Genomic DNA, 22,400 nt, shown 5'->3' with positions numbered 1-22,400 from the left:
CTGCCTTACCCAACGGAATACGCCTAGGAGTATGCAAAAATAGCCTAGAGGGAGTTTAGTGCCTAGTAACCAGTGTTAGTAACGAAAACATATCACGTCGCTTAGAGACGTTCTGACCATCGTGGGACTCTAGCTCCGCTCAGTCGACGTTAGCTCTAACCAATTCTGCATAACCTATGGTTTCGGGTGGCTGACTGTCAGTCTGCCACATTCACATTATTTTCGATCCCTTTAACCCAATTTCAAACTTCCTCAACTCATCTGGTCATTCTTCGAAGATAATAGGCCACTCGTACGCGGGTTGTAGCCGTATTAAATCGAAAATAATTAAATCGTCGGCGTATGATAAAGTGACGTAACGCAACGGAGACCGCGGTGAAACCGTACGGTAACGAATGTTGAAATATCGAAAATGCTTACGTCAATATGTTTCCAATTCTTTCACCTAGTTGATTGCTCGGTCAAATCGTTCTTCAATTTTCATTCCATAACGTGTTAAATCACGGTTAATCACGATCTACGACGATGCAAAATAACTCCAAAACCAGAGAGATGTTTATCGTTCGTGCTCTCGAAAAAATACTCGCCGACCGCGATATCAAGCGGTCGCACCTTTCACAGCTTAAAAAATCATGCGAATCTGCTCTCGGTAAGTTGGGAATTCATTTTTATAGACCTTTGTTTATTATTAAGCAAGAGAGTTAGTCAATGATACTGGCGCTAGGTTCTTGTGCTACAAGTTCATAATTTTTTACCATTTTTTATACAGACGATCTGCGCAATGAGATTAAAGAAGTTCCAACTGTCACGGGTGAGGAAACCACATCCAATGCTCTTCCGTTGCCCAAAAGTGACTCTAATGTCATTTCGGCAGAGAAATATTTTCTGCCATTTGAACTGGCCTGCCAAAGCAAGTCCCCTCGGATCGTGGTCACCGCATTGGATTGTTTGCAGAAATTAATAGCTTATGGCCACCTTACTGGGAATGTTCCCGACTCTACTGAGCCTAACAAATTGCTAATTGTTCGTATTGTTGAGACGATATGCGACTGTTTTATGGGACCCCAAACGGACGAAGGAATTCAACTGCAGATTATAAAAGCCCTTTTAACCGTTATGACCAGTCAACATGTGGAAGTTCACGAGAGGACAGTTCTGCAAACTATTCGCACAGTTTACAATGTTTACCTTGCATCCAGAAATCTAGTTAACCAAACAACTGCAAGAGCAACTCTAACGCAAATGATTAATGTGATTTTCGCTCGCATGGAATCTCAAGCGGTAAATATTCCTTAGTTATTCCTGCAAATGTTAGTTTATTAAAAAATTTACTAGTAAAGATGTTACTTAGCTTGCAAAAAATCTTCTCATTCAGGAGGAAGAATCTTTGAGAGCTGAAAACGAGCAGCAGGAAACTTTGGCAGCTACTGCAGGTGAAACAGAATCTGAAGCTGTGATAAACGAGGAGTCTTCAATAAGTGATCCTACAGAAGCACATATGTTAGTGAAATCTATTCTTGATCAGATGGTGAACACCATTGTGCCTGAGGACCCAAGCCCAGTATTAGCTTCCGACGAAGTTTCGCTTGATCAAGTACCGACTGATGACACAACCGATGAAAACACTGTGGAAAGTGATAATATGGTCACAGCAAAATTCACTCATGTCCTGCAAAAAGATGCCTTTCTTGTATTCAGGGCACTCTGCAAACTTTCTATGAAGCCTCTGCCTGATGGGACACCAGATCCAAAGTAAATACTGATGTTTTTATGCTCGTTTCTTTTATTCCATGTATTGGTTTGAATTGCTGATCGGAAATGGTAAAATCAAAGTTCTTTTCAGGTGAAACAAATTTTCTTCTATTCTGAAAGTAATTTCAACTTCCCTTCTTTTTCAGGTCCCATGAGCTTCGTTCAAAAATTTTGTCACTTCAGTTGCTTTTGGGTATCCTACAGAATGCAGGTCCAGTATTGCGATCGAATGAAATGTTTGTGATAGCTATAAAGCAATACTTATGTGTTGCACTATCTAAAAATGGGGTCTCATCCGTGCCTGAAGTTTTTGAGCTGTCCCTAGCCCTGTTCTTGGCCCTACTGGCGCGGTTCAAAGTTCACTTGAAAATGCAGATAGAGGTGTTCTTCAAAGAAATTTTCATGAACATATTAGAAACTTCCAGTTCATCCTTCGAGCACAAATGGATGGTCATACATGCTCTGACACGGATTTGTGCAGATGCTCAAAGCGTTGTGGACATCTATGTTAATTATGATTGCGACCTTTCAGCAGCAAACTTATTTGAAAGGTCAATAACTCATATTTTATGATTATACAGTACACGAATAATGGTTTACTATACGGGTACATGGAGTTAAAAAAAAATTGTACATTCGCTGAGTAGTAATCACTCGTTCAAATTCCGAATTATCAACATCATGAAAATCGGATATCACAATTTATTTCCATGTGGACAATAATTTATGATTAATCCTTGTCAACTTTTTTTTGCAGGCTTGTTAATGATCTATCCAAAATTGCCCAGGGCCGTCAAGCATTGGAATTAGGCGCCTCCCCTAATCAGGAAAAGTCTATGCGCATTCGAGGCCTAGAATGTCTAGTTTCGATATTAAAATGCATGGTCGAGTGGAGCAGAGACCTTTACGTTAATCCTAGCGTGCCTGCGGACCAACAGCCACCTTCCGAGCCCCCTGATCCTCCCCTTGAACCGCCCTTGCCTCACTATGGTAGTGCGGGTAGCCTTTCATCCGCAAATTCAAGCTTGACAGGAAATAAAGAGATCCCAGATTCCCCAGAGCAATATGAAGTCCAAAAGCACCAAAAAGAAGTCTGGGAAGCTGGAATTGACATGTATGAATGAATTCTCCTGAGTTTAATTCAACGAAAATGAAGCATTCAGATTTTCCAAGTTTCTTAATGCCATCTCATTACAGATTCAATCGAAAACCGAGCAAAGGTGTCCAGTACTTACAGGAACAGGGTCTGCTTGGTGGGTCGATAGATGAAGTGGCTCGCTGGCTACACATAGATGACCGCCTGGATAAAACAGCGATTGGCGATTTCTTGGGTGACCATAATCATAACCAAGTTATGTATAGCTACGTGGATCAGATGGAATTTGCAGACAGGGATCTAGTCACCGCTCTTAGATATTTTCTTGAGGGCTTCCGGCTCCCTGGAGAGGCTCAGAAGATTGATAGACTTATGGAGAAATTTGCTAGTCGATATTGCGAGTGCAATCCAAAGTAAGTATTTTTTAATGCATGGTTTTATTTTCTGTTCACCTATTTTATCATTTTATCATGGTTGTGGAATAAATTCTTCAACAATACGGATATTTTTCAGTAATGGTTTATTCACGAGTGCCGACACTGCCTACGTCCTTGGTTTTTCTATTATAATGCTGACGACTGATCTGCACTCACCGCAAGTTAAAAATAAAATGACTAAAGAACAGTACATCAAACTAAATCGTCGCATAAGTGATAATGAAGATTTACCAGAAGAGTATTTGTCGAAAATTTATGATGAAATTGCTGGCAATGAAATTAAAATGAAATCTAATCCAAATCGGCCTGGGAAACAAGGTATAATGATTAAATGGCGTTGCTGGTTTAATTCTACATTGTTTTATAAAAATATTCACTATCTTAATATTTGATCTTCATAACAGTAATATCTAGTGAAAAAAAACGACGTCTCTTATGGAATATGGAGATGGAAGTTATTTCAACAGCTGCTAAAAACTTGATGGAATCAGTGAGCCATGTTCAAGCTCCTTTCACCACGGCAAAACACCTTGAACACGTACGTCCAATGTTCAAAATGGCATGGACGCCTTTTTTGGCTGCCTTTAGTGTTGGGTTACAGGATTGTGACGATCCAGAAATAGCTTCACTCTGCCTTGATGGTATCCGATGTGCAATTCGCATCACTTGTATATTTCACATGTCGGTAAGCGATCTACGAACTCTGTTATCTTGATATAAACAAATCTAACAAAAGTATTCTCAGATTTGTAAATTGCCATTACTTACATATGGAAAATAAATTAATTGTAGCTTGAACGTGACGCATATGTACAAGCACTTGCCAGATTCACATTGCTGACAGCAAACTCTCCGATAATGGAAATGAAAGCGAAAAATATAGATACCATTAAAACTCTCATCACAGTCGCTCACACAGACGGCAACTATCTTGGAGGATCGTGGTTGGACGTTGTAAAATGCATCTCCCAGCTGGAGCTAGCCCAATTAATTGGAACTGGTATCAGACCACAGCTTCTCGGACCACCTTCTAAGCCTCATTTTCCCTCACCACTAGCAAATCTTACTAGTCTAAGCCACAACAACTCCCATCAAACGAACAGTCTGATCCTCAGCTCTCTGGATCGTCAGTAAATTTTATTTATGTGTATTCAAACATTCAATTTCATTACAGAAATTAATTTTAATTCTTTGTTACAGCAAGTGTCAAAGAGTCAATAGGAGAAACCAGTTCACAAAGTGTGGTTGTAGCTGTAGACAGAATATTTACTGGCTCTATGAGACTAGATGGCGATGCCATAGTCGAATTTGTAAAAGCTCTTTGCCAGGTTTCGCTGGAAGAGCTTGCGCATCCTACACAGCCCCGGATGTTTTCTTTGACAAAAATAGTCGAGATTTCTTACTATAACATGGGCCGAATTAGACTGCAATGGTCTAGGATTTGGCAGGTGCTAGGGGACCATTTTGACACCGTTGGATGCAGTCCTAGACAAGACATTGCGTTTTTTGCCGTCGATTCTCTGAGACAGCTAGCAACTAAGTTTATTGAAAAAGGCGAATTCGCCAACTTCAGATTCCAAAAAGATTTCTTAAGACCATTCGAGCACATTATGAAGAAAAATAGATCACCAACGATCAGAGACATGGTCGTCAGATGTGTTGCTCAAATGGTACAGTCACAGGCACCGAATATACGCTCTGGATGGAAAAATATATTCAGCGTATTTCATCACGCCGCTAGCGATCGTGATGAAGCTGTTGTTGATCTTGCTTTCTCTACAACTGGAAAAATAATTAGTAAGGTTCTTCATGTATTCTATCGTCCTACATATATTATTGGTCTACATGTTTTTAAATACAAAATTTATTAATAGCATGATAAGTTATTTTATACAAAATATTCTAAACCAAATTTCTGTCATGTTTTTACCATAATCATTAATTACCCTTAAATTCTTATAGCAAACTTGCATTCATTCTGCTTGTACAAAAGATCATAATTTTGACACTTAGCTTCCATTTCCATTGCAGGTTTTACGCGTAGTTAAAAATTTACTAATTTTGTGGCCATTATCATTGACTAAGCACTTAATTCCCTATCTTTTTCCACTTCCTTTTCTAGATGAACTCTATGCCGAACATTTTGGCATTATGGTTGATTCGTTTCAAGACGCTGTCAAGTGCCTTAGTGAATTCGCTTGCAATGCGTCATTTCCTGATACAAGCATGGAAGCGATTAGACTGATTCGTTCCTGTGCATCATATATTGATGCGAATCCTACATTGTTTGCCGAAGGAATGATGGATGACAATGGAACTGTGTCAGAAGAGGACAGAGCTTGGGTAAATAATTTTTTTAATATTTGCATTATAAGTTGGTGAAATCGAACCTATTTTTAATTTTAGGTAAGAGGCTGGTTTCCTCTGTTATTTGAATTGTCTTGCGTCGTAAGCAGGTGCAAACTAGATGTTAGAACTAGAGCTCTGACTGTCCTATTTGATGTCGTCAAAACGCATGGAGCTTCGTTTAAGCCTCATTGGTGGAAGGACCTTTTCCAGGTTCTCTTCAGGATCTTTGACAACATGAAGCTGCCGGAACAGCACACAGAGGTAGTACAACATTCCAAACAACAGAGTATATGATATTGACTAGGGTTTAGAATAACATATATAGGATACGTAATTTCGGACTTGAGTAAACATATTAAATAATCTTACCATAAATGACATTTACAGAAAGCGGAATGGATGACGACAACCTGCAACCACGCGTTGTATGCGATAGTCGATGTATTTTCTCAATTCTATGATACTTTGGGCCCTCTATTGCTAGAACAATTGTATGCTCAGCTTCTTTGGTGTGTGCAGCAAGACAACGAACAGCTAGCTCGATCAGGGACAAATTGTTTGGAAAATTTAGTAATAAGTAACGGTATCAAATTCACTGAATTAACATGGGAGAAAACTTGTCGTTGTGTTTTTAGTATTTTTGACAGCACTTTACCGACAGCTCTGCTCACCTGGAAACCACATTCTTCTAACAAAGAATCAGACCTTGAAGTAATAAATGGAGATTTCGACGGGCATATGGGAATTTTAAAACGAACAGTCAGTACACAGAGCCTGGCTGCCAACGACGATCACATAACAAGACTTTTCTCTGCTCTTCTAATTAAGTGTGTAGTTCAGCTCGAACTGATCCAGACAATCGACAACATTGTTTTTTACCCCGCTACTTCGAGAAAGGAAGACCAAGAAAATTTGGCGCTTGCTCAAGCAGACATGTTAAACGGTCGTACGCCAGAACTTGGTGGTAAGGGTGGCGGAGATCAGCAGAAAGAGGAGCAAGGAATGTATTGCGCTCTAACATCTCCACATTTGCTGCAGTTAGTAGAGTGCCTCTTAAAATCTCATCGTTTTGCTAAAAGTTTCAACACAAACCATGAACAGCGTAATAATCTTTGGAAAGCTGGGTTCAGAGGAAACGTAAAGCCAAACCTTTTGAAACAAGAAACTCAGTCACTGGCATGTGCGCTGCGGATTTTGCTAAAAATGTATAGCGACGAGGCACGCCGAGACGACTGGGCCAAGGTAGAGTCTCGTTTGGTGGAAGTGTCTAAAGAAGCCTTAGAGTATTTCTTGGCTCTATCCAGCGAGGCTCACCGAGACGCTTGGACACCGATTCTTCTGCTCCTGCTGACCAGAGTTTTGAAAATGTACGACAGCAGGTTTGCTGTTCATGCATCCAACTGTTACCCGCTTTTATGCGAAGTAATGTGTTTTGATCTCAAGCCCGAATTACGTTCGGTTCTCAGAAGATTTTTCCTGAGAATTGGCCCCGTATTTAGGATCACCCCACAGTGACGATGAAGGCTCGTGTAAACACTTATATATATTTTATAACTTGTATTATTTTACATGTATATACATATTTATATGGCATACTGGTCTCTGTATATGAATATGTATGTATACGTAATTATGTATGTATGTAGCTACTAAATAGATGTAGACTATTATCTTTAAGCACATTATATAGTACGTAGGAATAATATTTTCAAATTCTTCTGTTATACTATGTATAATTAAATTATGAAATGATCATAGCTTAGCGTTATGTCTATTCATATTTATCGGATGCAGCGAACGTTCATTTTCTCGCTTATATTATACTACCTACCGGATGTTTTTACGGTTCAACCGAATTTTAATAAATTCCGTACTTCAAGTTAAGCCCAAACAGCTCAATTAATTTTGATTAAAATATAAAGCTGCTGCGATGTTACTTTAGATTAATCTAAACTACACTTTACATATAATACGTAACCCTAATATAGTATCCTCCTGATAGTGTGTGTGAATACCGTATTCACACTAAAGAATCAGCGATACTTCGAATTCATCAGAAATTTCCTATTTCCTTATTTACCCCTGGAGCTATTTAAATAAGGCTTGTTGTTCTAAATTACTATCCGGTCTTACCTAAAATGAATAACTAGGTAAAATGCCGCAAAATTCTTGAACAAAAATTAGTACATCATTCAAAGGAGAGTCTTGAGGAGCTTGTCTTGCTGTGCTTACTAGTTTATTCCAATCATCGCGATCAGCTGCATGATTGCTACCCTCGAAATTAATGATTGGTCCACGAATTGGGTATCCGGTTAGAATACAGGCTTGTAATACCCCTGCTGTGTTTGCAGGGTTCGTTAACGATCCTACATAGACTCCCCGTTGATCGAGTGGAAGGCCTTGTTCAACTCTCTGGTCCATGGAGACTGCTAAAACCCATTCTCTGACTTCCTCTCGCTGTTCAGCGGACAAACTTAAAGTTGTTGGCAGTGGTACTTCTACAGGAAAGTCAGTGACTTTCAAATCTTCAACATCCAACAACCCCCCATCGCCTTCTTCAATGCATTCCTCAAGGTCCAGGAAATGGTTGAGAAAAACAAAGGCCTCACTGTTCAGTCCAGCAGTACGAGCTTCTAATCCAGCTTCATAGTAGCAACGATCTGCAGGTAGAATGTCTGAATATCGAAGAAGAGATATGCTCACTTTAGTCACCATTCCAGTAAGAGGTGAAAAATTCTTGCAGGCATGTTTCAGTGCCGAATAGTGCGCTGCACGAAGAAGGCGATCAAACTTTTTTGCCTCCTCTGACGCTGTTGATTCCATGCCTTTAATGAGCCCAAGCAAAACGTTTCGCAGCTGAGCAAGACTCTTATAATCTTCCTTAGAATCCTTGAAGTTAAGGACCAGCTCTGATAAGCGATAATAGAGATTGTAATTTTGGGGAATAGACGGCGCTCCGTATTGCACGTAAAGTTGAAGTGCCTGCATGGGAGAACTAGTCTTCAAAAGTTGTGCCGCTCGCTGAGCAATGTACTTATGCAGAAGCTTTGGACTTTGTGTACTTGCTGCCTCAAAAACTTGACTCCATTGACCCTTGCGAGCCAGTATCTCTAGCGCTGCATCTGCATCAACTTCAACCAACTGCTCCACATGTCCTTCTCTTATCATAGCTTCTTTGTACTTTTCTTCCAAATAAGGCTCTAGCTCTGGTGCCAACTCTTTTACGATACGTCTAGCTCTACCCCATTCACCGACTATCGCCAATGCATCTACAGCATGCTTCAGCTTGTCAGCTTGCAGAAATACCTGCAATAACAAAGGTAACAAAAAAAGTTACGTGATGTATAATTTTAAACTCAATATTAATGTACGTGCATAGATTACTGCAAAAGTGGATGTGCTTTGAGTATTTATTATTCAACACTTTATTGTTCAATTGGATTGGAGTTTGTTTTATTAATAAATATGTAGATCGAGCTTCACTCAAATATTTTTTTTTTTGTGAGTATCAACTTATTGGACACACTAACATTGGCAATAACGTTGAACATTTCGCTCAGTGACATTTTTGAGGTGACTACGATATCTGAAATTCAGCTCAACCAACTTACTTCCAAATCTAAAGACAGTATGCTTGGATAGTTTATCCTTTTTATTACGATCCTACTATTTAAAAAAAATGATCGTCAAGTTTCGAGAATCAAATAAAAAATTCGTACATTTTGTACCAAAAATTGAATTTGAACTTCTAATAGTTGCTACTTTATCATTGAAGGAAAAAAATAAACTAATCGCGGCAAAGAGGATAAATTATCTAAGGATAAGAATTTATCTCCAAATTTGAATCAATTTGTTTCGAGATATCGTGGGTATCATAAAACATGTCACTGACCGAAATAGTAGACGTTATTGATAATGATGCTTTTTACCATTTCGTTCTAATAACCAATACTCAAATACAACTCGATCTGTGTACAACAAACTCCAATTACATTGAACCATTGGTTGTTAAGATATAGATTTCCAAAATTCATCCATTTCTTCAACCATCTACTCCTATACACATATTCTTCACTAACCATAGCAGTGTATTTAACGTACCTGTGCGGCAAGGGCATGTTCATTGACTCTAAATAATCTGGTGCCTAAGTCCTCTCCGATTTGAACTGCAGTCTCGAAGTCAGCCTGGTGAATGAGTATATCTGCTGCTTGAACAAGTGCAGCCTTTGGTGCATCCGGATCTAATATCAGAACGTCTAGTGCCGCTCGGACTTCTCCAGCGTCCAACCATCTACGAGCTTCTTCAAGGTTTCCAGTACTGCCATTTGCTCCATGCCCAGAGCTTGCCTGGGTTAATTCTCGCCTCAACGCAGCTTCCTGGCTTGGTAAATACTCCCGGCAGACACGCATAGCTTCTGACCACATACCAGCTTTCTGCGAAGTATAGAAGAGAATTAATTTTCTCATCCTTGGTATAATTTGAAATTTTCAAATTTGGATCTACATTTATCACCTTATAATGACTGACGATGATTTCAGGCTTGTGGGCTCGCAAGAGAAGCGACTCTGCTACAGCATAGTCTTGTGCCTCGGCGGCATCAGCTGCCTTCGAAATAAGGACTTGAGGTAGTCCATCAGGATAATGCGCTTGTGCAACTTCTTCAGCTGCATCCCATTCTCTAGTGTGAATGTACATCTGTACAGCTTCCATTGCTTTACCAGCCAGAACAAATTCCTTTTCTGCCTCAGAAAATCGCCCCTCATCTTCGAGAGCCATCGCGTGTTTGTAGTACACTTCTTTCTTCTGATCCAGGGTACCGTATTTTACAATCTCTAAGGCCCAGTCAAATAAGTTTGCCTCGCAGGCCAGTTGAAGACATGGATCAAAGTAACCCAGACGCATCAACAGCCTCGCACCTAATTCAGGGGCTAAAGTGCGTGTCCACATCAGCGCTACCTATCAAAAAAAAAAAACTGTTATACTTTTCACAACTGAGGATACACGCCAACAATTTGGACTGTATAATCCTACCTGCTGCGCGGCCTTTTCTCCAGAGGCTTCTTTAGCCACTCTCAGAGCATCTTCCCACATATTGGCTGCTCTGTAGGCAGCTACAGCGCCTCGCCAATCTCCATTTCCCAGGAAATGTTCCTCAGCTTCTCTGGGCTTTCCAGCAGCTTCCAGTTCTCTGGCTAAATGAGCGTGAGTGGCTTCGAGGAGCTCAGGTCTGTATTTACGAACCAGCCTGACCATATCCCCTCTATGTCCCTCCCGCCGATACATTGCAATTGCGAGGTCATACTGATTCATTGCAATGTACAGTGCTTCCGCTTGTCTCAGGTCTCCAGCTTGCTGCAACATTTCCACGTGTCTAGAAAGCACTTCATTAGCCTCTTCAGAACTCATGTGGTTCATTGCGACTTCATATGCTCTTGTCCAGTCACCAGAATTAATGTGCGTCTCAATTGCTCGCTTGGCTTGACCCGCACGAAGGAATAACATCTCTGCCATATCTTGATCTCCAATTGAAGCAAAGTATTCTCCTAATCTTGCACACTGAGTCTGTATCTCAGGACTGTCATTTTCAATGACCTAGAAAAAAACAATTATAACGGCTAATTGTGTGTGAACAACATTCAAAAATTATTTCCGGGTTGAGTGACCCGAAACGCGAATATTCGCGAAGTAAAATTCTTCTACCTGAACGATCTGTAGAGCCTTTCGCCATTGATGAGCCTTGATGGCAGCATCAAGAGCCAAGGCAGTTTCGCCTGATTCAATGAAATGATTAATTGCTGCATCATAGTGGCCACCAGCAGCCAAATGGTGTCCCCAATCTCGCTCTAGACTGACTACAGAGTTAGGTTCCACCGTACGAGCCAGTTCTAGTGCTCGAGCAAATACGCCAGCTTGAGCGTAGCACTTGATAGCATTTGATGGCTCACCAGATTTCTCTAAAATTTCACCAGCCAATTCCATAAGATCCGCCCCTTTCAAGGCGCTGATTACATCGGCGACTATGCTGCTGTCCTCTATCAAATCTTCGTTAGCAAGTGCTAATCGTGCAGCTCGCCCAGGACGATGAGCTTGTAAGTAGAGTGAGATGGCCAAGCGAGGATTATCAGGTTCTATGATCGCCGCAGCCCTCGCGGCCTGCCCACTCTCGAGAAGCCACTTTAAATGATTATCTCGTAACGATTCGAGTCCCGCCCATCCTCTCGCTTGTGCCAAAGCCAAAGCCTCTTCCCAGCGCCAATATTTTTGGTACATCTCCAAGGCTTTGTCCAGTTCATTTTGCTCCAGGTAAATAGCTTCGGCTGTCTTTAGCTCACCATTTAGAATGGCAATTTTGGCCCAACAGTCCGGGCTACTAAGGGCGTCGTTTCCGGTCTGTGATGAGTACTTCTCGCCAGCGACCACTATCTCTGTTAAAAAATTTGAACAAGCTACGTCGCCTAGCGCTGCATAGCACCTAGCGGCCACAGGCAGCTGTCTAGCAGCCATGGCATTGCTCGCCACATTTTCCCACATAACTTCAGCTTGCGGCCTATCACCAAGTTCTTCTAAAAACAAGACAACACGACCGAAATCGTTGTCATGAAGTGCTGTGCCAAACTCGATCAATCCTTCATCAAGAAGATAGCTAATCTGCCCACCAGCTTCCTCAACCATCACTCTGGTGTGGCCATTCTCTCTAATCACATCAACCGCGTCCCCTTTGATTGGAATCAACGTAGCAGCTTCAGGCGCATCAACGTTGTACCACACCGCGAGTGTTGTTCCAGTCTGAGCTACAGCTACATCGCTCCCGGGTACCCAGGATGCAAAACTTGCCCCAGCAAGCAAGAGTGAGCGTGTCCCTTGGTCATCGGTAAGCCACAATCGACCTCTTCTGTCACGTGACAAAAGTCTGTGACCTGTTTCACTCAGCTCCAGCCAGTCGACCCTTACGTCATGTACAGTGATGCATATAGTGGCGTTTGTCACAAGGTCAATAACACACACAGTTCTGGGATCCAGGAGGTATGCTAATTTCTTGTTGTCAGGCATCCCAGGCATATGTCGTTCGTTTATCCTGATACTGACTACATGGGGATTGACAGCTTCTGTCCTCACCGAACCCAATATCTCGCTCTGGCCATATTCGACGATTGTCAATTCCCCAGCGCAGAATATTAGACAGACACCGGGATATTCAAAAAAGAATTTTTCACTACCGCCTTTGTCTTCCCATGGTATTTCGCTAAGAAGATTTAATTCTATATCGCTGACTAAGAGAGTTGTAGATGTTCTGGCCATTATGTGGTTATCCTTGCGTCCAAGGACTCTGACATCTTCTATTTCGCTACCTGTTTGCGATCTTATAACAACCGAACGACTGGTTCCATTCAGAGGACGAATGACAACTTGGCTGGGCCCAACATAGACCACCTCGTGACTTCCTCTTACGATTGATCGCCGTAAAATTGACTCAAATTGTTCGACGGCTCCGCACAAACCACCAACTACTAGCCTTGATCCATCTCTACGCCAGGTCAAAGCAGTGACTGTATATAAATTTGGCAATGTTCGTACGTTTGCTTCTTCCCATATTCCTCTCCGTGGACTCCAATCTAACAGTCTAATTTTGTCCCAAGACCCAACAGCCACGCTTTGTCCACTTGGGCTGCAGCAGGCAACGGTCATTTCTCTTTCTCCCTCTTCTCGACTGTAGTCGAAACTCTTCACTTGTTTACCTCTAGGATCATAGAATACTATTCTTTTGTCACAGCCAGCAGTGAAAATGTGACCTGCAGGCCATGCCAGTGCATAGGCTGGTACTCCATGCGTCAATACTCGGCCTGGAGGCTCTGCTTGACCATCTTCAGCGATATAGTAACGTATGATGCTGCCGTCCGCGTGACCAGAGAGAAAGCCAGTTCCTTTTACACTGAGAAAATGAAAAAATTTCACATTATGGAGATTGAGAATACTGATATGGTAGGTTATCAAGGTTATTACTTGACGGCAAGTGAAATTGCCATGGAGTCCGACGCGTAGAGAGTGTGACCTTTGTTGGCCTTCAGCATTGCAGCTCGCACCCTTCCATCTGCTAAACCTATGATGATTGGACCCTCGGACGGCCATATTAAGCAAGTTACAGCTGCGCTTTGACCAAATTTGTTACAGATAACTTTCTTCTCGCCCCTGTAGTTTGGAATATCATAAGTATAAGTCTTCATGGTGATAATCAGAATATGAAGCGGGAAGATATCAAAATATTTCTACGACCCTTGTAATATACATAATGTAACTTACCAATCTTCTCCAATTCTATAGACGTAAACAATGTTGTCGGTTTGTCCAACAGCGATTCTTGTAGAATCCGGAGAAAAAGCAATGCCTTTTATAATGTAACTCTTTTTACCGTACTTGAAATATCCAAAAAAAATTATTCCAAATTTTTGTATTAGAGTGAGACTGTTGGTATCAAAAAGAAGTTGGTTATAAAATATTCTTCAACTCACTTTAGGGTCTGCAGGCTTGGTAGAAAATCTATCCTTCATTACTCCTTTTTCATCGAATAGATATATTGATCTATCAGACGACGCAACGGCAAGTCTTAAATTATTGGGTGACCATACAATAGCAGCGACTCTATTTTCACTATCCTGATTGAAAGATACACTACGTTTATCACCAGTGTACAAAGTAGTGCATATGACGAACGAAACTTACTTGTGCGGTTAAAACTGATCCCAAATATTTCAGCAACATATTTGTGTGGAAAATAAAATTTTTATCTTATTGAGAAGCCATTTCCACAAGTGTAAATGATTTTTATTTTCACATTGAAATAGGTTTCATAAGTGAAGCATTTAACCCGGCCTTCATGGTATGTACATGTTGTCTCCATAGCAACGCACCTGCCTTTTAAGACAAACTACCAATGAACTGGGACTGAGGTGCTTTTTATAAAACTTTTGAAATAGATTTGATAAGATTAGACGTAATCGTAACCAATTCAAGATTGCATGGCGAAATAACAAATTTATTCCATTTTTTTTTTTTTTACAATATCATCATATTATATATTATAAACAAATGAACAGTCATAAAAGAATGTATTCAAGATAATTGAGATACAATTGGTTGCTTATTAGCCACAACATAATTTGTATTTGTCACATAACTACAATGCTTTTTATGCAACGTAAATATTATGTCGTGTAATATATTTTGTTTAAAAATTCACAAGTTGAGAGAATATATTATACAATTCTATCTAATCTAAAATGATATAAACGAGACAGTGTAGAGATTCCAAATGAATATCAATTCCAAGATATATATTATATGTACAAGATTGCCTTTGGAGGCCTCGCACTGACAATGAGTGTAACCATACTTAAGCTCTCACATGTTATTTACACGTGTATGTTAAGTAAAGCTGTTTATATGCAACCATAAAAATCTGTCATAGATCCCACCAGATATTACCTCCATACTTCAATATATGAATAGCATAAATTCGACGGAATGTAAACTTTCCTTATTATTGTAATGAAGTTATTATAAGATATATAATCCAGTACAGTTGTGTCTGGTCACAATTTCGGAATATTGGTATAGCATTTCATTCGTTTGAAGATTCAGCATTGAAATAAAATCTATACTCGTTTTAAACGTCTATACATTAAGCAACCAGAATAAGGAAACTCATTACTGTCAAAGCAATATTTTACAACAGCAATTTCCTCTCGCAAAATTTGTTATGCGAAGTAAATCATATTGAATCATTTACAGGACAACTAGGCTTGGAATATTTCATATTTACATAATACTTATAAGCTATTACTACTCGCAACAGAAGTAACTAATATTCTCATAACGTAAACAGGAAGCCATAAATTCATTAAAAATTGCACAGCATTTCGACAACTATAATATCAATGTTATCATTATTACTACAGAGTGTTCCCATTAAATACCCGACATATGATACTAAGAATAATATAAGTATAAAAAAAAAATCAGACCAAACATCAGAGATTTAAAAGTTACAGTATTCATGCTTGCCAATACACGGATCTCTGGTAAAATATGAGCAAATCAGGTATACTGAAGAGACAATATGGAAAGGTCTTGCCTCCAGCAAGAATGCAACAAGTCAACTCAATGGTAAACAAGGTAGTACTTCTTGTTTCCCAGAATCAGGAATGTTTTTGAAATGATAAGTTATGGCGGCAGGTGCACCAGTGTTTCATTTGTTTTTACAACTTCTTTTCTTCTTTTTCTGAAGCACGAATCACTCCAGTAGCTAACCCATTCTTCAAGGCTCCAAACTTTTGAAGTAATGCATAATTATACCTTTGGGGTAATTGTACGCATAATACGTGATCCCAAGAAGCAAGGAGAGGAAAAGAAAATGCAATGGAATATGCTAGAAATGCGGTAGGCAAACTTTGCCTGCAAATAGCTCGGAGATAACGGTTATCCACAATGCCAGGACAAACATTATGTAAGAAATTCCGACCTGATGCGAATTCGGTAACTGATATGGCTGGCCGCCAATTTCATCCACGTGGAAACCCATTGGAAAGATCACTGCTGCCAGGCAGAATAGTACCACTGCAAAATATAAATTATTCGACTGTTGCCCCATTTCCGAACAATATGATACAACAATGTTGGCGCATGGGTAATGAGCACAATTGAAATCTTATATTTAACACACTAGGGTTATCTTTGGTGCATGCGCACTTTCAAATAACTCAATTTTATGCCTTCTGTCATTGAGTACAATTTACCTACTCACAGTTTTATACACTGTCAATCAAGATGGGCGATATCTGACTTGTGTGATTACAGCACCCGCCTTTGCCCATGCTGCGTTCATACTAGTAGTCATGCGATCACACTCCACCAACCTTGCACCAACTTTGCACTCGTATTCGTGTAAGCACAGCACTCATGCATGCAGGTCACGCTGTAAACTTCACACTCATCAGAAATCGCCCACTTTCCGGACTTGTAACACAATATTATATTTCCAGGCAATGATAAAGAGTTTCATAGTACAGTGGACGCTAGATATAATCGCCCCCACTACTGGCGTTGAAAGCGAGAGCCGTGCGCGGTAGGGGGTGGCAGTGTAGTGCAGTGTGAATGGGTGCACTGTGGTGGAGGATGCCACATTTGTGCGAGTGACCATGCGTGTGAAGGGGTACCCACTCGCATAGTCTTATATTGAAAGACCATTTATCTAGCACCCACTGTATTTCTGAACAGTTATAGAAAAGTATGGATATCTCAGAGGATATCTTCGGTTCATATTGAAAGCCTGAATACTCCGCATTACTATTACTATCATAGACTAAGAAGTTTAAACATTATTTACTGGCTGAAAATCCAACCCATCTGGCATAAGGAATGACGTTGCGGTCCCAATGAGAACTTGCAAGGAGTATGATAGTGGTTGTTATCAGAATACACCCTATGGATATGCAGACGAGCGCGAGTAGCCATTCAAGCTGAAGGTCAGGAGGATAGCAGACTTGGGGCCGGTTGTACAGCGTCATACATGACCACATCAATCCGAGTCTGGTGTCACCTAAAAATCATGGCATATTTTACGGTCAGTATAGTTATGAGAAAATCAATTTTTGTTTCATTGGTAATTTCATTTTAATATTGACAAAACATGCATATAGAGAATAATATCAGTTTTGAGTGATCCTTGATTGATGCAAACCTCCAACATCGGTAATAATCCAATCGGGCATGGCCAGACTGACGATTGCGAACATGTCAGCTGCCAAAAACAAAGTCCCCGATATAATGGTCAGTTTATCCATCGTGTTGTACTGTTCCACAACGTTTTACGTTTGTTTTCATGCGGGATACGAAGTTTACGCTACCTTGCACGATTTCACCATTGTCTTTCTCTTTTCCTCGTCAATCAATTTCGCGTCACTTATTTTCTCTAAACAATATTTCCACTGCGATTTCATAGGTCAGTTTGTATCTTGACAGATATTATCTGTCTTGTTGTTTATTATCTTACTGATCACGATTTTAGTGGATTTTAAGTTTGGATTTTATTATTATTATGTTGATTATTATCAAATACGTCGAGTTATGAAGGTATCACGAAGTAAGATATACAACACGGAGTACTCCGTGGTCTCAGCTCAGATTTTCTGGATACTCTTGTCAATGCTTCAATCCCTTTCCCAGGGAACATACTTTCTGCCCTTTTCAATCCAAAACATGAACCAGGTGTGTCATACATACATACGTACATCAATTCATAGGGTGCGTTCCACACTACAGACAGTGCTAAGAGTTCCTAGGACAGAGGCAGAGCTACTCATAAACTCGGCAGCGCACAAGAGATAAAAGATCGTGATAACACTGGGAAATATTTTCGGAACGCACCCATAGTAGTGTGAGTGTGTTCGTAAACTTCGACTAAATTCGTCTAATTCTGACGTCTTTTGGAACATGGAGGCACTACTAAACAAATCATGTAGACGAACGAACCACAGTAAATTTGAAACAACGGAGCCTTACAGCATGGAACAACAACACAAAGGGTACAGCGATGAGTGAAGGCAAATTAGTCCATAGCAAATGTCAATCCAAATGTCAAATTGATCAGATTCAGCCAAGTTGAGCCAAGTTAAAGGCGGCAATTGAACTTATTTGACAAAATCGAAAAAAGCCCTTCCCAAGAATTTGAGAAGATAATTGAAGTCGTGAGAATAGGAAAATATCCGCCGACCGGAGAATGTCGCAGCGTTCAAAGTGACCCGTACAGTAATTACCGAGGAATCAATCCCTACCAATATATTTTATACGATCTGTATAAGTTTTATACGAATATAATATAAAATATATAACCTAAATAAGGTTACCAACATGGAATTTGAGGACGACTTTTTCTTCGAGGAGGATAAAATGTTGGTTTACTTATCACAAACTACACATCGCTTGTGTGTGTGTGTGCGCTCTATCATGCTTTATCTTATGTTAATTTCACTTTATCTCTGTTTCTTGTATTCATTTATGCATGCTCAACCACTGTCACCGCTCGGCGGCACAGTCTAACGAACAGCTTCTTATCGCCTCCAGACACAATACCTTCCACCGATACAAATGGAGTCAACGAAGATCTCGGTATTTCTTTAACCGCTCTGCCTCGGGCTAACGTCGAACTGCATCAGCTGACCATGATGGAAGATCGCATGTATGCATATTATTTTGATTATATTACATTTAAATGAGTTTGTTCACGTCAAAGATGTGTATAATGTGTGAAATTAGAAAATTGTTTTGAATTTCTGATATTAAATCTCTGCGTGTCTGCATGTGTGTGTGCGTGCGTGCGTGGGTATGCGTGTGTGTGTGGTCGAAGAACATTTCCTTCCGAATCCGTTTCATCCAGTTCAAGATTTGAGCTCCCAATTTTAAAGGAATTGTCGTTTTACTGCATCTTGCGCTATTTTCTTATTGCTTGCTGCATCGGAGTTAGTCCAGACATAGAACTGGTCGCACGAGACAAAGTGGTCACTGTCACCCAGCTGCCTAACAGCCAACTGTAAGTTTCATGTGATTGGTTGGATCTAATATTGTATATTTATTTGTCTTATTCTTATATGCTGCCAACTGTAAATTTGCATCTGCAATTGATATATATATATATATATATATATATATATATGCCAATGTTCTTCTATGAAAAAAACTTACTTGCACATAAATCAAATAATGACATTGTAACAATTATGTTAAACGTCTCCTAATCTTTATTAACACTAGTATCCTTCAAATAGGGGGATGACCATAACTTCGGGGAATGTCGTGATTCAGAAAGACAGCAGCAATTTAATTGGGATCAGCATTGGAGGTGGAGCTCCGCTTTGCCCTTGTCTTTACATTGTGCAAGTGTTTGATAACACTCCAGCTGCTGCAGAAGGTACACTGCAATCCGGTGACGAACTTGTTGCAGTTAATGGAGCCTCTGTTAAAGGAAAGACCAAAGTTGAAGTGGCGAAAATGATTCAGGCTTGTGATGGACAAGTCAGCATCAATTACAACAAACTGCATGCTGATCCGAGGCAAGGACGTTCCCTTGATATTGCTCTGAAAAAGGTGAAAGTTTCATTTTAAATTAGTGTTTGAGATAATCACATAAACAAAAGTACACTGCTTCTGCATAGCGGATAGGGTCAGATTGTTTTGCTACTTCCTTGATAACTTAATAGATTCACGTTTGATGAGATTCATATGTTCCTTGTTCGTTGTATGAACAAAGTCCCAATTAGTAATTCAAATTTTTGATATTACGAGTTTTAATCTCATTTGAATATTTAGGTTCACGTGTTTCTGAGCTTTGAATTTCAGTAGTTATCGAATTTTTGAACTTTAAATGGATGATTCTCGCAAAATAATTTTATCAAATTTTCACAAGTACAATACATTGAATTTGTGAATTCTCAGGATATTTAATTTTCGTCACGTATCTTACCGGACTAAAATTGTAACATTCCTTGAAGTTTGTTAGCTGACCTTGAATAAACTATTTTCAATGAGGCTGCAAAACCTTATAATTCAATTTTTTTGAGAGGGATTTTCCGTCATTAAAGGTCAAGCACAGACTGGTTGAGGGAATGGGGAGTGCCACAGCAGATGCCCTGGGCTTGTCTCGAGCTATATTATGTAATGATGCGTTGGTTCAGCGATTAGCTGCTCTGCAACGGACAGAAAATTTATACAGGGGCTTAGTGGCTCATGCAAAAGCCACTCTACGAGCTTTTTTTGATCTCACTCAAGTATACAAAGGTATGATGAAATTGTTAATACAATATGCAGAAAGCTTTTGCCCAATATTGATCACAATTGAGTCTAATGATATCCTAAATTGTCAATAGAGCTACCAAAATTGAGTGTATCGTTATTGTTCAAGGCATGTACTTCCATCATTACAGCATTTGGTGATGCTTTTGCGGCCATTGGTGTAAGGGAGCCTCAACCACGTGCGAGCGAAGCATTCAGGCAATTCGGCGAGCAACATAGACAGATGGAAAAGTTTGGAGTAGCGATGCTAAAGGCGGTGAAGCCCATTTTGAGCGACCTTGGAACATATCTTCATAAAGCCATTCCAGACACGAGATTAACGATCAGTAAATACGCGGACGCCAAATTCGAGTATCTTTCTTATTGCTTGAAAGTTAAAGAGTTAGACGATGAGGAGCAGAGTTACGCGGCGCTCCAGGAGCCGCTTTACCGTGTAGAGACCGGCAATTACGAATATCGACTTGTTTTGAGATGCCGACAGGAGGCGAGAACGAGATTCGCTAAATTGAGGTCTGATGTTCTCGTGAAACTTGAATTGCTCGATAATAAACATGTTCAAGACGTCGTATGGCAGCTGCAAAAGTTTGCCTCTGGATTAGCTAAGTGCCACGCTGAAAGCCGGGACCTCCTATCAGAATCTACCCTGTTTCCCGTCGAGGTCGACCTATCGCGATCTGCATTCCAATACAAAACTACAGGACCGCTTCAGTCCTCAGTGGATAGTGAAGACGGGGATGATGAAGAAGATGTGAAAACAAATGAAAATGACGAAACGCCGATGCTCGATATCCAGGAAAGTGTACTCTTATCCACAGAGCCAAACCAGCTCTAGCAATATCACCAAAACCGATGAGAATTACACATACTCTTTAGATCCTCTTACTCTCTTGCTTTGTTGCATAAGCTATCACTGAAAAGTACATTAGAATAAGACAAGTCCCGGTAGTTTCCACAAGTTTTAGTCTGCATGTAGCTCGAGTTGTACGGTTTGTCTTATTTCTTTACAGACGATTTAAGAAGATTGCTAACAGAGAAGTAAATTATAAATGTTACCACAAAAAAACTACAGATTTCTGTAGAATTCTCTCTTTCAACTGGCTGAAACACACAGAGTTTAGCACAGAGATAAGATTTTTCGAATTCCATTAGTTTTATGAATTATAGTCATTAAGACTAGTCATTCACAAAATCAAAGAACAAGGCCTGAGTTGTGACTTTTCTGTTAATTTTATTTCCGGTACCCAATATATTCATGAATACTAGTACAGAGTGTCAATGAAAAAGTTTTTGCACAGTTGACATTAAATGAATGAATTCATTACATTGCTTTCAGATCGTATTGATTTAAAGTTAAATGTAATCCCGCGATTCATTTTACTTGATTACTCTATCAAGAATTACAGTAACGTACTGATTATTAATTTGTGCGGATCTCTTAAATTCCATGTGTTTGATTTTTTTAAATAAATTAGGTTATAATGAAAGTAAAATTCTAGTCAAAGAAATACATAAATGAGGGAAAATAATGAATTTCTTACATGCATTTCGTATGGAACCTAATCGAAAATAAAGTGATTTACGTTTGGAGCGGACTGTTACTTCGACTTTCGAGTGTAACCAGAATCACTTGTTTTCATTTTCCATCGCTTCTTTTTTCCGGTAGTATGTATGTGTACATGCATGCATACATACATACATACGTGACAGCACGTATATGCATTTAGTGAGATGAAATTCGAAGAGGACGTGATTTACGCTAGGGAGAGATTATATGCATTGGGCAGATACGACAAAAAATATATCACACCACTACATAAATATATGTATAAGTATACATTCATGCGCGGGAACATGTATATTTAACAATTATTTATAGCAAAGAGTAAGACCAATAAAGCATAAATTGATGAAAAACAGTTTGGAG

The 22,400-nt window shown here is 39.8% G+C and overlaps 4 protein-coding genes across 13 annotated transcripts; 2 read left to right on the top strand and 2 right to left on the bottom strand.

The window, feature by feature from the left end:
• Positions 1 to 99: 99 nt before the first annotated feature.
• On the top strand, positions 100 to 7,525 carry LOC107227417 (brefeldin A-inhibited guanine nucleotide-exchange protein 1). 2 transcript variants are annotated; one of them, XM_015668551.2, is made up of 13 exons: positions 100 to 649; positions 770 to 1,281; positions 1,376 to 1,752; positions 1,899 to 2,303; positions 2,510 to 2,866; positions 2,950 to 3,261; positions 3,362 to 3,603; positions 3,690 to 3,970; positions 4,078 to 4,411; positions 4,486 to 5,082; positions 5,408 to 5,628; positions 5,692 to 5,895; positions 6,022 to 7,525. In XM_015668551.2, the coding sequence occupies exons 1-13, from the start codon at positions 526 to 528 to the stop codon at positions 7,147 to 7,149; spliced, it is 5,094 nt and encodes a 1,697-aa protein (XP_015524037.1). In that variant the 5' UTR covers positions 100 to 525; the 3' UTR covers positions 7,150 to 7,525. The 2 variants fall into 2 exon arrangements, with proteins under 2 accessions (XP_015524037.1, XP_046590761.1); XM_046734805.1 differs by lacking the exons at positions 100 to 649; positions 770 to 1,281 and having other exon boundaries at positions 1,376 to 1,433; positions 1,526 to 1,752.
• Positions 7,526 to 7,677: 152 nt separating this feature from the next.
• Positions 7,678 to 14,504, bottom strand: LOC107227439 (intraflagellar transport protein 172 homolog). The gene is made up of 9 exons (XM_015668583.2): positions 14,354 to 14,504; positions 14,143 to 14,286; positions 13,934 to 14,046; positions 13,637 to 13,822; positions 11,336 to 13,565; positions 10,667 to 11,227; positions 10,148 to 10,591; positions 9,736 to 10,068; positions 7,678 to 8,940 (listed from the first exon to the last, which is right to left on the bottom strand). Exons 1-9 carry the CDS (start codon positions 14,390 to 14,392, stop codon positions 7,768 to 7,770), a joined length of 5,223 nt encoding a protein of 1,740 aa, XP_015524069.1. The 5' UTR covers positions 14,393 to 14,504; the 3' UTR covers positions 7,678 to 7,767.
• Positions 14,505 to 14,645: 141 nt separating this feature from the next.
• LOC107227416 (uncharacterized protein C16orf52 homolog A) lies at positions 14,646 to 17,828 on the bottom strand. Its single transcript, XM_015668550.2, has 3 exons — positions 17,370 to 17,828; positions 17,016 to 17,228; positions 14,646 to 16,246 (listed from the first exon to the last, which is right to left on the bottom strand). Exons 1-3 carry the CDS (start codon positions 17,470 to 17,472, stop codon positions 16,059 to 16,061), a joined length of 504 nt encoding a protein of 167 aa, XP_015524036.1. The 5' UTR covers positions 17,473 to 17,828; the 3' UTR covers positions 14,646 to 16,058.
• Positions 17,191 to 22,392, top strand: LOC107227415 (PRKCA-binding protein). 9 transcript variants are annotated; one of them, XM_015668548.2, is made up of 6 exons: positions 17,191 to 17,252; positions 18,752 to 18,866; positions 19,152 to 19,217; positions 19,453 to 19,771; positions 20,266 to 20,461; positions 20,608 to 22,392. In XM_015668548.2, exons 2-6 carry the CDS (start codon positions 18,850 to 18,852, stop codon positions 21,306 to 21,308), a joined length of 1,299 nt encoding a protein of 432 aa, XP_015524034.2. In that variant the 5' UTR covers positions 17,191 to 17,252; positions 18,752 to 18,849; the 3' UTR covers positions 21,309 to 22,392. The 9 variants fall into 9 exon arrangements, with proteins under 9 accessions (XP_015524034.2, XP_046590763.1, XP_015524033.2 ...); XM_015668547.2 differs by lacking the exon at positions 17,191 to 17,252 and adding an exon at positions 18,119 to 18,579; XM_015668544.2 differs by lacking the exon at positions 17,191 to 17,252 and adding an exon at positions 18,119 to 18,579 and having other exon boundaries at positions 18,723 to 18,866.
• The last annotated feature ends 8 nt before the right edge of the window (positions 22,393 to 22,400 follow it).

This window comes from Neodiprion lecontei, chromosome 3 (assembly GCF_021901455.1).
Source record: "Neodiprion lecontei isolate iyNeoLeco1 chromosome 3, iyNeoLeco1.1, whole genome shotgun sequence".
NCBI classification, from domain to species: domain Eukaryota; kingdom Metazoa; phylum Arthropoda; class Insecta; order Hymenoptera; family Diprionidae; genus Neodiprion; species Neodiprion lecontei.
The sequence above is the reverse complement of the archived record's forward strand: the minus strand, read 5'-3'. Positions and strand labels throughout refer to the sequence as shown.

What these genes read in the sequence shown, in the direction of transcription:
- LOC107227417 (XM_015668551.2), top strand. Translation starts at nt 526, where the DNA reads ATGCAAAATAACTCCAAAACCAGAGAGATGTTTATCGTTCGTGCTCTC. An exon ending in GCAGCAAACTTATTTGAAAG is followed by an intron (nt 2,304 to 2,509) that starts GTCAATAACTCA and finishes TTTTTTTTGCAG; the next exon opens with GCTTGTTAATGATCTATCCA. An exon ending in TGCCGGAACAGCACACAGAG is followed by an intron (nt 5,896 to 6,021) that starts GTAGTACAACAT and finishes TGACATTTACAG; the next exon opens with AAAGCGGAATGGATGACGAC.
- LOC107227439 (XM_015668583.2), bottom strand. Translation starts at nt 14,392, where the DNA reads ATGTTGCTGAAATATTTGGGATCAGTTTTAACCGCACAA. An exon ending in GATCAGTTTTAACCGCACAA is followed by an intron (nt 14,287 to 14,353) that starts GTAAGTTTCGTT and finishes TCTTTCAATCAG; the next exon opens with GATAGTGAAAATAGAGTCGC. An exon ending in CCAAGCCTGCAGACCCTAAA is followed by an intron (nt 14,047 to 14,142) that starts GTGAGTTGAAGA and finishes GGATATTTCAAG; the next exon opens with TACGGTAAAAAGAGTTACAT.
- LOC107227416 (XM_015668550.2), bottom strand. Translation starts at nt 17,472, where the DNA reads ATGGATAAACTGACCATTATATCGGGGACTTTGTTTTTGGCAGCTGAC. An exon ending in GATTATTACCGATGTTGGAG is followed by an intron (nt 17,229 to 17,369) that starts GTTTGCATCAAT and finishes CATGATTTTTAG; the next exon opens with GTGACACCAGACTCGGATTG. An exon ending in ATGGGTTGGATTTTCAGCCA is followed by an intron (nt 16,247 to 17,015) that starts GTAAATAATGTT and finishes TATATTTTGCAG; the next exon opens with TGGTACTATTCTGCCTGGCA.
- LOC107227415 (XM_015668544.2), top strand. Translation starts at nt 18,539, where the DNA reads ATGGAATTTGAGGACGACTTTTTCTTCGAGGAGGATAAAAT. An exon ending in CAGCTGCCTAACAGCCAACT is followed by an intron (nt 19,218 to 19,452) that starts GTAAGTTTCATG and finishes TCCTTCAAATAG; the next exon opens with GGGGATGACCATAACTTCGG. An exon ending in TCTCACTCAAGTATACAAAG is followed by an intron (nt 20,462 to 20,607) that starts GTATGATGAAAT and finishes CCATCATTACAG; the next exon opens with CATTTGGTGATGCTTTTGCG.